The sequence below is a fragment of the Psammomys obesus genome, unplaced genomic scaffold (genome assembly GCF_907164565.1).
Source record: "Psammomys obesus unplaced genomic scaffold, mPsaObe1.curated_primary_1811, whole genome shotgun sequence".
Lineage (NCBI taxonomy): Eukaryota > Metazoa > Chordata > Mammalia > Rodentia > Muridae > Psammomys > Psammomys obesus.
The window spans coordinates 4896627-4910815 of NW_026593286.1; the positions used below are offsets into that span (position 1 = coordinate 4896627).

General features: G+C 50.0%; 1 protein-coding gene across 1 annotated transcript; it reads left to right on the forward strand.

The window, feature by feature from the left end:
• The first annotated feature begins 3578 nt into the window (after positions 1 to 3578).
• Positions 3579 to 7403, forward strand: Arl4c (ADP ribosylation factor like GTPase 4C). The gene has a single exon (XM_055617023.1). It carries the CDS (start codon positions 4016 to 4018, stop codon positions 4592 to 4594), a length of 579 nt encoding a protein of 192 aa, XP_055472998.1. The 5' UTR covers positions 3579 to 4015; the 3' UTR covers positions 4595 to 7403.
• The last annotated feature ends 6786 nt before the right edge of the window (positions 7404 to 14189 follow it).

The window sequence follows — 14189 nt, forward strand, 5'->3', positions numbered from 1 at the left end:
AAGTGCTGGTACTTCCACAGGCAGCCAGGGCAGGGACAATCAATTCTCAGCAAATGTGTTCTGGTCTTTTCCTTTGCAAGGGCCTCCTGCTATTTCTCGAACATCTCGGTAGAGGGCGCTCGGGCATCAGCACAATCAGGCATAGGTTGTGACTCTGAGCCCCCGCTTTGCGCAGCAGGTTTCCAGTCCGTAATCATCCTGGCAAGTGCGCATGCGTGCAGTGGTAAGTGCCCATGTTTTGATCTTGATCCTGGTCCATGGTAAAAGATGGCCCGGAGGCTCAGCCTTTCCATTTTATACTATTAGCCTCACTGAAAGCAAAGATAATTACTATGTAACTTCCTACTTTATTAACCAAGCTAGAGTCACTGAAGAGCTACTGAAGAACGTATTTCTAAATCCCTCAAAGGAGAGAAAAAGAATCTTATAGGATGCAATTTCAAAGGTACTGCCAAGTTATTCCATTCTGTTTGCTTGAAGTAATTGAATCCCTCTTTGGATGTAAAGTCTCGTGGAAGGAGATGAGCGGAAACAGCTCATCTCTTGATGAGCCACTCTCTTGAGAAATCCATCGCAGGCCAGGCAGGGCGCTCACTGATCTTTCAGAAATGTTTTGGTCTGGTTAATTAAAATCAAGAGGGAGGTGTAGCGCAGCCAGTGGTGTCCGCTCAGGGGGAATACACCGGTAGGGCCGCCACCGTCTCTGGAGTGGCCTCGTGTTCTTTATCAAAGGTACTATTTATTGGGCACTGTGCGTACCAGTTACACAGCCAAACACCACCTTTGTGATCTCATTTACTCCTCAGAAGTACCCCATGGGTTAGGCACATTTCAGAAATGGAAGCTCCAGGTTGGTGAAGAAATGGATGGAGTCCTTCATGTCAACAGGGCCCAGGATATCCTCCTGAAGGAGTATTCATTGAAAACGAGGCTAGTGGCGGGTCTGGAGAGTCTGGCAGGTGGAGTTAGTAAAGAGTTTTTTGTTTTGTTTTCTTCCCACAACTCCAGGGCTTTTCAGTTGAAATTCACATTTGAAGGAAATTCCTAGTTGCCTCAACCAAATGACGTTTTTATGTGTTAGGAGTTAAATTATCAACTGTAAAATCAGCTTATCACCTGGTGAGCAAAATTAGAATGTAGAGCCACAGCTATTCAAAGACAGTGAGTGGCTGTGTAATGGCTCTCTTCTGGAAGGCTCCATTAGTGTCTATTAATCTGTGTTTTTGTACTGGACAACAGACAGCCCTTAACTGCTGAGTGCCACCATGAGGTGAAAAATGCAAGGACTGCAGTTTGCCGTGATCAGAATAGCATGAAGAAGGCAAATGCCATATCTTACCAAAACTACCCTCCAACTCCTCCAAAGTGAAAGCAAGCTCCAGCTGGGGATGGAAGCAAGAGGGACCAAGTATCTTATGCTGAGGTCATTTGTGAGAACCCGATGAGAAGTCCCATGCGGGCCCCTCCCTTCCAAATCGCCTGGGTCCTGGGCTACACATACGGATCCCAAGGTAGCCAGTACCTGCCTGGGAAAGAGGAAAAATCAAGAAGAGACTCATTCTAGAGGAGATTCTCTCTAGGGCATGCCTGCAAGAGAGCTGAGACAACTCCTCCCCAAACACAAAATCCTGACTTCCTAGTAAGAGAGGTGACATGAATTAAACTGGATTACTTTCATTAAAAAAGATTTTTAAGTAGGTTTAGTATGTGTGTATGTGCCTGCACACCCGTGCACATGTGGAGGTCAGAAGATTTCAGGAGTCTTTTCACCCCTTCCATCATGTAGGGCCCAGGGATAGAACTCAGGTTATCCACGAGTGGCTGCAGGCACCCACTGCCATTTTCACTGCCTCTTGAGTCATTCCTATTTGCTTACCTGTCTTTTGGGTCCCTGTATTCTTCTGTGGGATCCACCACAGTTTAGGACCCACGTTATCAATGTGTTCTGTTCTTAGAAATGCTGGGTTCGAAGCAGACTAGGCAGACCAAAGAAATGTGTGTTCTAAGCTTTTGTCAAAGTTATTGGATATCTAGGTTCCTTCTAGGTTCTAAACAAAAGGCCTATGAGGCCACAGGAGTTAAAAGGATCAGCACAGAGGGAAACTGAGGACAGGTAAAGATTTGTCTAGTGTCTAGTTGTGAGCTCCTGGATCCAGCCATGCCAGAAAGAGAAAATCCTCATCCTAAACTTTTTTTTCTTGTATCAGGGAACATATTAATATATTTACCCTTTGCCAATACAATTTGAGATTAATTTGAGACAAAATTCTGTGTCCTTGTCGAGGGAAGGAATCTCAGAAGCAAGGCAGCACTGGTCTTAGGCAAGCTGTCGGCATTGAGGTCCCCCTTTGCAAATTCCAGCACTCAGACCTCGTTTCCTCCTCTAGCACAGTGGACAGATAATATGCATGGACTTTTTGAGCACGACCAGTCCCTGGGCTTGAGTCTAGCTGGAGGAAGCCTGGACAGGCTATTACAGTTGTGGGACTTCAAAGATGGAATTGAACAGGTGTGATTTCCTCATACAATCATGTATTATAACCTCGCATTTGAAAGGGAGGTTCATATGAATATATATTTATGATTTTTTTAAATTCACAAATGATAAATATTTTTATTTTCTTCCCCTGGTTTGTATTGGCTACGTTTTCTGTCCCAGAAGCCTGATCTACAGAAATATAACCATTTGTCTCTTGGCTGGCCATCTCCAGTTCCCAGCACCACCAAATCTTTGGGTCACTCATTTTACAAGGTGGAGTGAAACCACCGAACGGGGAGAAACAAAATGGAACCCATCGCACCACCAGCTCCAGCTAAAGACTTCACAATCTCCCAGCTTCCCTGGAGACTGGTCAGGTGATCTAGGCCAAGCCCCATGCCCTGCCCACTCCATCCCTCTGCCATGGTCTGCAGGTAGGTAGTTCTCAAGCGTGCCTTCTCAAGACTCTAATCCGGGATGCCAGCAGAGTTGGGGGAGCATAAAACAAGCCGACAGGCAGGGTGTCTGAGAGGGAATTGCCTAGTGTTATCTAGGCAGGTGGATGGTACTCCCAGCTGAGCCTCCCGAGCACCCCCTACAGTTAGGGCAAGATAGGGAGCTTTGCATCGAGGAGGACTAGGGCCCGGGACACAGGAGACCACGCAGTGGGAATGGGGTGGGGGTGGGGGTGAGGTGGCAGGCTCAAGGAGGTCGCCCCTGCCCTCTGCCCTGCGGTGTCGGTGCCGCAGTCTCACCGTCCCAGCCCTCTGCAGACGCTGCCCTTGCCGGGCCAGCTGCGGGCTCGGCCCGGGGCGGAGGATCCGGAGCCGGGAGCTATTTTTAAAAGACGCGTCACCGGATTGGGAGGAAGAGCCCTCGCCCAGTCTGCCCGCGGCTGGCGGGAAGGGTCGCCCCGGCGAGTTTCGAACGACCGGAGCGCGCGAAAACGCGCAACCGACCTAGAAAACCCCGCCTGACCCCGGGAGATTGAGGGGCGTGGCGGGAAGGGGGCGTGGCGGGAAGGGGGCGTGGCGGGCGGGCGGGCCCGGGGGCGGGGCTGGCGTGGCGGCCGCAGCGGGCTGGTGGCGGAGGCGGCGGCGGCGGCAGCAGCGTGAGTACTGCAGGGACGACCAGGCAGCAGCGCCGACCGCGACGCCGGGGAAGCCCGCGCCTCGGCGGCGGTCCCGGGTAGCCGAAGCCAGAGCCGCTGCGGAGCCGCGGCGCGGGGAAGCCGCAGGTCGAGCCGGGCCCGAGCGCGGGGCGCGGGCATCCGACCCCGCTGCGTGCGTCCAGGGCGGCTGCGCGGGAGACAAAGCCTCCGGAGAAGGATGCCCGCGGGGCGCGCACCGGGCGGGCCAGGCAGTGGGCTCCTTCGGGTCTAAGCGCTCCTGGCCCCGCGCCCCGGGGACGCCGAGGCCCCGCCGGGTCCAGCGGCGGGCGGAGCCCAGGTGCGCCCGGCCGCAGCGGGCCCGTGACTGCTCAGGGGGCGGCGCCCTCCCGCCGCAGCCGCAGTGGCCGGCGCCGCAGCGAGGAGCCATGGGCAACATCTCCTCCAACATCTCGGCCTTCCAGTCCCTGCACATCGTGATGCTGGGCTTGGACTCGGCCGGCAAGACCACGGTGCTCTACCGGCTCAAGTTCAACGAGTTCGTGAACACGGTGCCCACCATCGGCTTCAACACCGAGAAGATCAAACTGAGCAACGGCACCGCCAAGGGCATCAGCTGCCACTTTTGGGACGTGGGCGGCCAGGAGAAGCTACGGCCGCTGTGGAAGTCCTACAGTCGCTGCACGGACGGCATCATCTACGTGGTGGATTCGGTGGATGTGGACCGCCTGGAGGAGGCCAAGACAGAGCTGCACAAGGTGACCAAGTTTGCCGAGAACCAGGGCACGCCGCTGCTGGTCATCGCCAACAAGCAGGACCTGCCCAAGTCGCTGCCGGTGGCCGAGATTGAGAAGCAGCTGGCGCTGCATGAGCTCATCCCGGCCACCACCTACCATGTCCAGCCGGCTTGCGCCATCATCGGCGAGGGCCTCACCGAGGGCATGGACAAGCTCTATGAGATGATCCTGAAACGCAGGAAGTCTCTCAAGCAAAAGAAGAAGCGGTAATGCGCCCGGCAGCGAGCAGGAGCGAGGCTGAGCGAGCGAGCCAGTGAGTGAATGAATGGACGTCTGGGTGAGCGAGAACCCGCGAACAAAGACAACGAACCAAAGCGATGCTTCGAATTTTTAAAACGCGATCTCTGCATCCGCGGACGGTACTTGGGGACGAAACCCTCTCCTGGGTGTGGAGGCTGCGTTACCACCCGCCTCGCCACCTGCCCCACTCCCCACCCCAGCTCAGGGGACCTTTTGTCTAAATGCTTGAGCTACCGATGGTGGGGGGGACCCGTGGGGAGTGGACGTGAGGACGCAAGGGTCCCGGGGTGCGCCCTCTGGCCCCAGGTGGGAAGCTTGGATGTCAGAGAGACAAAAGCGATTTCTTCTTGCTCCAGCGGGGCCAGAAGTTCAGGCTGCCCAGCCCCCACTGCGGGGGGAAATCACGTGTGAGTTACCTGAGGTATGCAGTTCACACAGAACCCTGGGGATACCCCCGTGGGAGCGGGTTGCTGGGGTGTACCGATGGGGGGGTGGGGATGACCGCTCCTTGCATTCTGGAGCTGTGGAAACTGAGTAATTTTATGTCACAGGGCAGGCCCCTGTTGCAGTTTCATTTGTTCTGCTCTGGGCCCGGAGGAGGTGGTGTTTTGGGGCCATTCAGAGGACTGCCTTGGACCATGCGGCAGCTGGGGGAGCCCAGGGTTCTCTGCTCTGGCCTTGGCTGGGAATGGCCTGGAAGACGCCACTTTCCAGGGGTGGGTGTGTGAGGTTTTTGTTGAGAACTGCTTTTCAGCCTGGGATGAGACCTTTTCCAGATGGCCTAGGCCCTGGCCATGTGTAGGTCATTATCACATAAAGAGACCAATAAAACAAAGAAAAACAGAAAACCACTGGAGGCGGTGGCAGTACAGGTGTTTAAAGGGTGAGGTTCTTGACATTAATGCTGTGTGTGTGTGTCTGTGTGTGTGAGTGCGCTCCCTCCATACTGCATAATTGGCATAAAAACTGGACCCTCTGTGTGGAATTTGAAATTCTCTCAGCCTACTGATTGGTTTGCAGGAGCACACCAGCTACAGATGTGTGCTGAATTGCAAAATGGTTTTCTTACAAGGGTGGGGAATCTGGTAATTCTAACCACGTGGTGATCTGTTTCAGATATGTTTAAAAAAAACATTTACACAAATGAATAATCTTCACCTTAGGAGAAAAGACTGCCCTTTTGTGGCCCTCGGCACTGCAAGTGGAGACACGTTCAGATTTCTGAGCTGGGTCTTTGTAGCCTATCTGGTTTCAGTATTTTACTCAAAATGTGTCATTAGAGTATTTGATGTCATTCACCAAAAGAATAAAACCCCACCTTGTAAATGCTAACCTCGTTTGCATGGAACTGAAGAGAGGAAAAGTCTGAAGGATGAAGTCCTTTGGAATTCACCCTTGTGGGAGCTGGCCTGGCCTTGGAGCCAGCCAGCACTCCGGTTAAACGCAAACAACAATGAGTGCTTGAGATGAAAAGGAAGCAGACACGTGACGTCATAGTCACTGGTACTCAGGCACTTCACAGTTTACTTGAAAGGCTTTGGAAAAATAGATAAAGTGAAAGAATAAAGACATATTTTTACTAATGTAATTTAAAAAAAATCCTTTATAATCAGGAGTGAATCCTGGCTTGTTAAAAGCTGTCATTTATCCTGAAACACAGTATCAAAAGAGATTTACAACTGACTTTGTTTTTTAATTTCCCCTCTGAATCCATGTTTTAGGGTAGGATTTTGGTTTCCCTCCATGGCGACACATTGCTGTGCAAAGAGGCCGTGGTTGTGAGTCAGCCCATCCCATCCCTATTGTCCTTGACACTGTAGGAGTCAATTTAAGAACCATAGGCAGAAATCATGGCTTCCTGCTTGAAACCCAGTCCTTAGGAGATTTTTTTTGAAGCTGGAATCTAGCGGCCCGCGCCCCTTTCTTGTGTGTTTGGTAGCCTCCTGCTACTGGTCTTTTTGTAATCGGTCAGTACAGCTAAGCAGTGGTGAGCGGCCTGCAAGATCTGTTTACACAGCAACGTGGAGAACCGGCTTCTCCGTGGGCTGGTCCCATGGTCTGAAGATTGTGTATAGAATTACTAAAAAAAAAAAAAAAAAAAAATCCACCTTCTTTTATTTTCTTCACAATTTCTTAAGCACTTTGACATTTTGGTAGTTCCACAATATGGAGAGAATAATATATTTATTTTGTGACATTGCATATGCCAAATAACGTAACCTTCCTGTGCTTACGATACCTGAGTTCCAGGTCAGTGTTCCGATCGTGGCCTGCCTGAACGATGGCTCGGGATGAGTTTGTGATTTTTTTCCCCGCCACTATCAATACTTAAGGGTGCAGGTGACTGTTAGTCGTTGTACAGTGAAGTCAAGCCCTGTGGTGTATCAGCAAATAGTTAAGAGTCTCAGTTGATTTCTGTAATGTTTGACCTAATGATGCCCATTTAATCTGTGACGACAGGGAGCCTAGCACGGTAACTGTGGTGGTGCCGAGGGGGAGCTCCCATCACACGCCAGCCAGACCTAGTGCTACTAATGCCCTCTGGGTTCCCCTGGGGGAATTCAGCCTCCCCGAGTGAGGTCGGGAATGGTTTCTGAGACACGGGGAGGCCGGTTTTGATTTCGAGCTGTTCTCTTCACACACTCTGACGATGTTGGAACCCCTGGCTTCCGTTTTTTGGTTTTCCTGTAGTTCTCTGTCTTCACCGTTCTCTTCTTGTTTCTACCCCCTTTTTTAATGCATATATGATGCTGTGAACAGAAATAAACTATTTATACAATCAAACAGTTGGAGGCATTTTCTGTGGCTTTTTTCTTTTCTTTCAGATTTCTTGGTTCATTTTCCAAGCCTCTGCGAAGCCAGGGAGTGGAGCACAAGGTGGTATTGGGTTCTGGGGGGTTCCAGGGGGTTCCAGAGCTGCATCTGGGTGGACCCTGAACGGTGGGTGCAGAGGCTAAGCCACTCATGCCAGTCTGTTAGGTCATCTCTCTCCCTCCCTCCATGTCTTGCCCTTACTCATCTTCACTGTTCTTTAAATGGTCCAGCTATTCAAATTGTAAAACACTTGGAAACCTTCTCCGAGTCTCTGGAGCCTTGTCCTGCTGGAATGGGCAGTAAATGCAGCTGCTCACCGTTGGGGCTGTTCCTACACTCTCCCCTGCGCCCATCTGGAGAGCCCTGAGTCCTGAATCCCCTCCAGTGTATACTGCATGCAGTAGGGCACCTATAGATGCCTATAGAAGTTGCTGAGAATCAGCTTACTTTGGGAAGGAGGAGTTTTGCGGTGGGAATCAAGGAGAGCCTTGGCAGGTGCAATGGGAGCATCCAAGAGCCCTTTGTAGGCCTTCAGCTACAACGTCATAGTAATGGAGGAGGATGGGTAGGGCTTCATAGCTTTAAGTCTGGAATGAGGACAGGTCTGGTCCTAAGGATGTGTTGTAGTTGGGTGCGTGAATAGCGGATAGCACACAAGAAGCCCTGGTTTTGGTCCTCTGTGCCACGAAAATCAGGTGTGCTACACACCTGTAAACACACACCTCTAATACCAGCACTTGAGGTGTTGAAGTAGGAAGATCAAAGTTCAAGGTTAGCCTCCGCTGCATACCAGGTTTGACAGAGCCTGAGCACCATGATACTAAAAATAAAGTACCCGAGGACCCCAAGATTTTATTTGAGCTCACTAACCACCGAGCCTTGTATGTAAAACAAGATAACGAGACCTTAAAGAGTTGTTGGGAAGATAAACTTGTGATATAGCTAAAGCGTGTAGCCCACTTACTGTCCTGAGCAAGTGCTCAGGAGCTTTAGGATTTAGACTTGGCTATGACTTCCTTCCGGCAATGGGTAGGTTTTCTGATCATTGGTGTCTAGCCTGAGGTTAAACACATAGTAAATATTCCCTGGATGTTAGCCAGATGGCTTCACTTGCATTACTTAATTTTAGTTATAAATGTTAAAATGGGCATCTTTTAAAGCTTTTGTTTTCGATTAAATAGGTAAGTTAAAATGAAAGTAGACAAAATACCAGTATCATTCTTCCAAATTACTGTCTTGAGAAAACTTTACAGAGATGGTTGGAGTTTTGGTATGTGAAATGTACACATTGAGAAGGATATTTTTGTCTCTTAAAAAAAAAAGAAAAGAAAAAGATCAGGACAAGATTTTGTCAACTGCATCTCTGCAGAAGCTAATTATTCAAAGCTAGGTTATACCAGAAACCTGCAAATGCTGTTTTTAAGTGACAAAACCTACAAAATAGTTGAAAACTGACAATTAGTTTGGCTCTGTAAGAATGAAAGTAATGCCAGTCAAAATAAGCAGAGATTGAAACCATCTCATTACTGCAGCCTTAACCCTTCTGAGAATGGATTCTTGAGGAATCCAGTCACCTGTGACACTTATTGATAAATATCCACCCTGTGTTTTCCAGAAATGAGACCACAGATGTTCTGTCCCTGACCTCAGGCAGCGGAGTCAATGATTTGAGTCCTGAGCCTCGGCTGAGTCTCCTCACTTGAACCTTTCTGTCAGCACGAGAGTCCTCTCCTAAGGAGGGCCTGTTTTTTGCTAGACCATGGGCCTCCTGTCTCTCCTGCTTTATGCCTTTATTCTTACCTTTAAACTTAGGCTTGAGGTGTTTTTTTTTGTTTTGTTTTGTTTGATTTTCAGGGTTTTTGTTTTGGTTTTGTTTTGTTTTGATTTGTTTTGTTTTGATGTCGTTCTTCTATATAGCTCCAGCTGGCCTTGAACTCAGAGATCTACTTGCCTCTACTTCCTCAGTGCTAGAATCAAAGTATATATCACCACACCCAGCTGTGGGCTTGAGATTCTGAACAATCCTGCTAACAGTATTACAGACCGTCTCTGTGCCACCACCATCATGGTAGCAGAGGAGGACAAAGTTTTGTGCCAAGAGCAGAAGACACAGGCTTCGGATGATGGACAGGTAGGAAGAGAGCAAAGCCAGAATGCCGTATTTTTTTGATCTCACACCCTGCAGCTTGGAGAGCAACCTCTGTATGCTTGCATCCTGGCTCAACTCTCATGCCCATGAATCAGCCTCCACCTGCCAGGGAGTGAGCGGGCCATGAAAGCTGCACCCGTGGGGAGAATTTCCTCGTTTGCCTTGTTCCTGTGTGTCTACTTCTCTCTCAGTTTCAAGCAGAATGGTCATAAGCCAGTGGGGTTCTTCATGTATTTGCTTCTCATCTGCTCTGAACTCGTGCATGGGGCTCTTCTCCACGTCTAAGAGGAGCATGTGAGCTGGGAATTTTAGAGGAAACAAGCTGTTCCCGTTTAGAAGCAAGAATGAATGGACTGTGCACGCAACACAGCTTCCTTCCAACAGTTCTGCGCAAAAGCTGTGCCCCATGAGAGTGCGGGTACCAAAGAAAGAACTGAAGCAAGGGGTTCTTTCAGTTGGGCTACAGCACCCGTTGGAGTTGGGGAGGGCACTATTGTTTGCACTTGTCCATTAACTCTAACGCCATCATGGCAGCCTTCAGTGAGTGTGGTTTGTTCGGGCATCGGGACAGCCGTTGTCACCCTGGTGCAACGCTGACCGTGCTGGCTGTTATTAGAAGTCCTTTGCGTTATTTTTCCCTCCCTGGGGGTCCCAGGAGGCTAGCTAACTTGACCTGCACCCACAAGTTGAGAAAATGAAGCCACGAGAGGTTTTGGCTGTGTGCTTTGAGATCAGTCACTAGAAAGGGTGGACCCAGCTCAAACTCAGGGTCCTTCTACCAAGCAGCCTCCCCAGGCTCCACACACCTGCTACTCTTACAAAAAGAGGAGTCTGCTGCACAAGAAAGCTGAGGTTCCAGAGGGGAAGCAGGGATAAAGGGGTGGTGTTTCTGTCTAGCAGCACCACCCTCTAGCCAAGGACAAGGAGGACCACCTTTAGCTCTCAGGGCCTATCCTAGAGTAAGCTTGAGTGTTCTATTTAGAAGCTGTGTCAAGGACTCTCCCCTGCTTCATCCAGGCCATATGTGCTGCCAGTGGTCACCAGGCCCAGTCAGCCCTTGGGGATGTGTGGTGACCCCTTCAGAACATCTGATCCCTTCAGTACCATGAGGCTGGCACCACCTTTCTGGCCAGCCCAGGGATCATGGGTAAGTGCTATGCCTTGCTTCTCTTCCACAGGCAAGAATAGGTGTGGGAAAGGGATACATCTGACTTCTCTGTATTGACCCTCCTCCGAGTCTCCTCTTCCTCATGGTAGCCTCAATGTTTTGGCTCGTTTTCATTGATCCTGGAATTGATAAGTCAGGGGTTCAAGAGATGGCTCAGTGAATAAGCTCTCTGTGTTCTTGCAGAGGACCCAGGCTCACTTCCTAGCACCCACTTTGGGCAGCTCACAACCTACAACTCCAACTTCAGGAGATCCAACGCCCCCTTCTGAGTCTGTTGAGTACACACACATGCACACAAATTTTTAAAAATAAAAATAAATCTTAAAAATGAAAGAAAGCTGCCAACTCGTTGAAAGGATGAGCCAGGGGACTTCCCACAAGGAAGCTTCACTCCTTGTGGGACTCTGGGACCCAGCCTTTAGCTAGAGTGTCTACAGGAGGACTGTTGGGAAAATGAGCCTTTCTCTGTCTGTCATTTGCGTAATCCTTATTCTTCTGGTGGCTCCTCAGGACTATTTTCATTTCCTTAAATGCTAACTTCATATGCAATTAATTTCAGCTGCCCGCCCGAGTCTCGCACAAACTCAAACCATTTCCATGTATAATTTAGAAGTCATCATGGTAATGATGATTGTAACAGCCTCTTTCGTAAATACAGGTTTGCATCCATTGTTAAAGAAATGACAGTTTGCTTTGCTGTGTCATTTGAACTGTGCTGGGATGATGCGTTCATTAATTTTAAAAATGGTGCTGAAAACAATGTTCACAAACACGGTGACACCCACTGTTTGGGGGACACCCTGCTGGGCAGAGGTGCTGGGATGACTTATCTGTCCCCATTCTTCACCCCAGATGGCTGTCATTTTAGCCAGTGAGTCACCTAAACTGTCAGACAAGTCCAGTGTGAGACACCCTTCATTGCACCAAAGATCCAGTCATTACCTGAGTCAAACTCATGGTTCCAAGCCACCTGCCTTAGGGTAAGCCAGGAACACTTTATCCCCTAAAGCACAGTGCTCTTAAGCTTTATGTGAAGAACTCTAGTCCACCAGAGTCCTCAGATGGCTCTGTGCTGACCTCCTTCATCTCCCCTGTCCTGTTCTGAGTCTTCCCAATGGACTCCTGGAATCCAGGGTGAGCACAGCAGCCCTAACTGCTCGCTCCAAATCCCATAGCACCCCCACCCACCCACCCCAACCCCCTGGTGTCAGTGTTCAAGGGATCCTTTGGAGGTATGGCTCCTTCAGGTACAGCCTCACCTTGTGGTAGGTGTGGATTGGAGTACGGAAGACACCTGCTGAGATTTCCAGATTCTTCATGTCCCTGAATGAACAAGTGGACCAGGGACATACAGATAATGGTAAAACAAGAAATGGCTTGTGGAGAAAGAAAACACTTCTGAGGATGGGAGTGGGCTAGAGAGCTGGGAAGGCTGGGAGCTCTGAAGGGCCTCAGCTGAGAGAGACCCGTATGGGTTGTCTATCTGATGCCCTCGTTCTCCTGCATTTGGAGAGCTTGGGCTTTTTTTGGCACAGGTGCTGTCCCTTGCCTGTAGCCCTGCCACGAGGGCTTTGCAATCCTTTTGTCACCTGGCCTCTTTCTTCAGAAGTCTAATCTAATCCAATCTTCATGCCTTTTCCCAGTCTTCACCCTCCAGCCATAATCTCAGGTGTGGAACCCAAGAGTGAGTAACTGGGTGGCTGACAGCTGTGGCCTTTCTGGAAAGCCCCCTCCCGTTTTCTCCCCTCTTTCTTTCTCCCCATCTCTCTTTGACCCCCTACCCCCAAGTTGCAGCTGACATGTGCTTCCAAAATAATGTGTCAGCTGCCTGGAGATCCTGAGATGGGTGAACCCTAGTTTATGCCAGCTCTTGCCTAGCCAGCGTGCCGCTTACTGGAGGGGGAAGGGTGAGTCATGTAACCATTTTCTACAGAAATATTGAGAAGGACCACTTGTCCTTGCACAGGTAACTGGGGATCATGGAATCTGAAGTATTAGAGTCTGATGGGTGTGAGGCCTCAGAAGAAAACTGAGATGACTACACAGACACCAGAAGCACCTGGTCACCAATATGTTAGGGAAACATGGACTTTGCATGGAGGACACTCTCCCTCTGCCATGGTATAGTCTGCTCAAAGAAGGTGATCCTGTCCTAGTTTCAGAGGGGATTTGGGTGAATCTGTAATTTGCTTAGGAAGGGTCATGTAATAATTCAGACCAATACAGTAGAAAAGAAAGGCCTGAACCACATGAAGGACCATTTTCAGTCCAGACCACAGGATCACAAGAAAGGATCTGGGGCCAGGCTAGGCTTCTAGTCTTCCTACTGAGCCAAGAGTAAGCCCCCAACCCCACCACCAACAACACAGGTGCTGGGCTCCTTATGAATAGTCTCACACGGGAGGAGTGCTGCCCATCCTGCAGCTAAGGTCACCACAGCACATGGATTCCAAGATGGTAGCCTCAAATCAGGTGTGCACAGCTTACGCCTGAGATTCTGAAATGATGGAGCGATGCCTGGTTTGGCCGGGCAAGAGCATGTGCTGAGAGTCTGAATTTCTAGTATGTTCTCCTGTAGTTGTTGCCTGGATGCCGATGCCAAAGCCACTCCTTCCTGGAGAGTCACTGGCCTTGGCTTTATGTGACAGCACCCCGAGGGCTTAGTCATGTCACTCTGTTCTATCTAATGCAATAGCTCTTGCTTGGGAGTGATTTTTGTCCCCCGGGAACAGCGGCAACATTCTGAGATGTACTTGGTTGTCACAGCTAAGGGGAGCTTTGTGTACCTAGTGGGCAGAAGCCAAGGGACTCCTCAACATCCTACAGTGAGGGCTGTAGTGCCCCACCCCGCCCCCCTTCATCCCTACTGGTCCTGTGGTCACATCCGCCAAGCCTAGAGGAATGACATTCTGAGTCTTTCCTCTAGCTTCTCCATTTCCCCATCTCTCTTCTACAGGGGACTGCTCAGCAGGGCCCTCCTGGATCTTTGTTCCAACCTCCCTCTGGCCAAGCCTTCTCCAGCCTCCTAGTTTAGAATCTGGCCTGCCCTCCCCATCCAGAACACAATTCCACTGGCCTGTGTGCACACGCAGCCACCGTTCTGTTGTTTTCTCCCTCCACTATCTCCGTTTCCCGTTGCTGCAGAAAACGGAGGCTTGAAACTTCACACTGGTTATCTCCCTCTAGAGGCTGCAAGAATCTTCCCTCACCTTTCCCAACCTTCCATAGTGCTCTTGTGCTCAAACCCAGCAGCCTTGCCTCTTCTGGGCACTGTGTCCCTCTGTCTCTCCTCATACAGACCTTGGTGACTTCACTGAGCCACCAAGTAACCTATGATGTGTCTCACCTTGGGGTCCTCAGGTCTATCAAATGCAGAGTTCCTTTGCCATGTGAGGGGACATAGTCACAGGCATCAGTGAAGAGAATAAGGACAT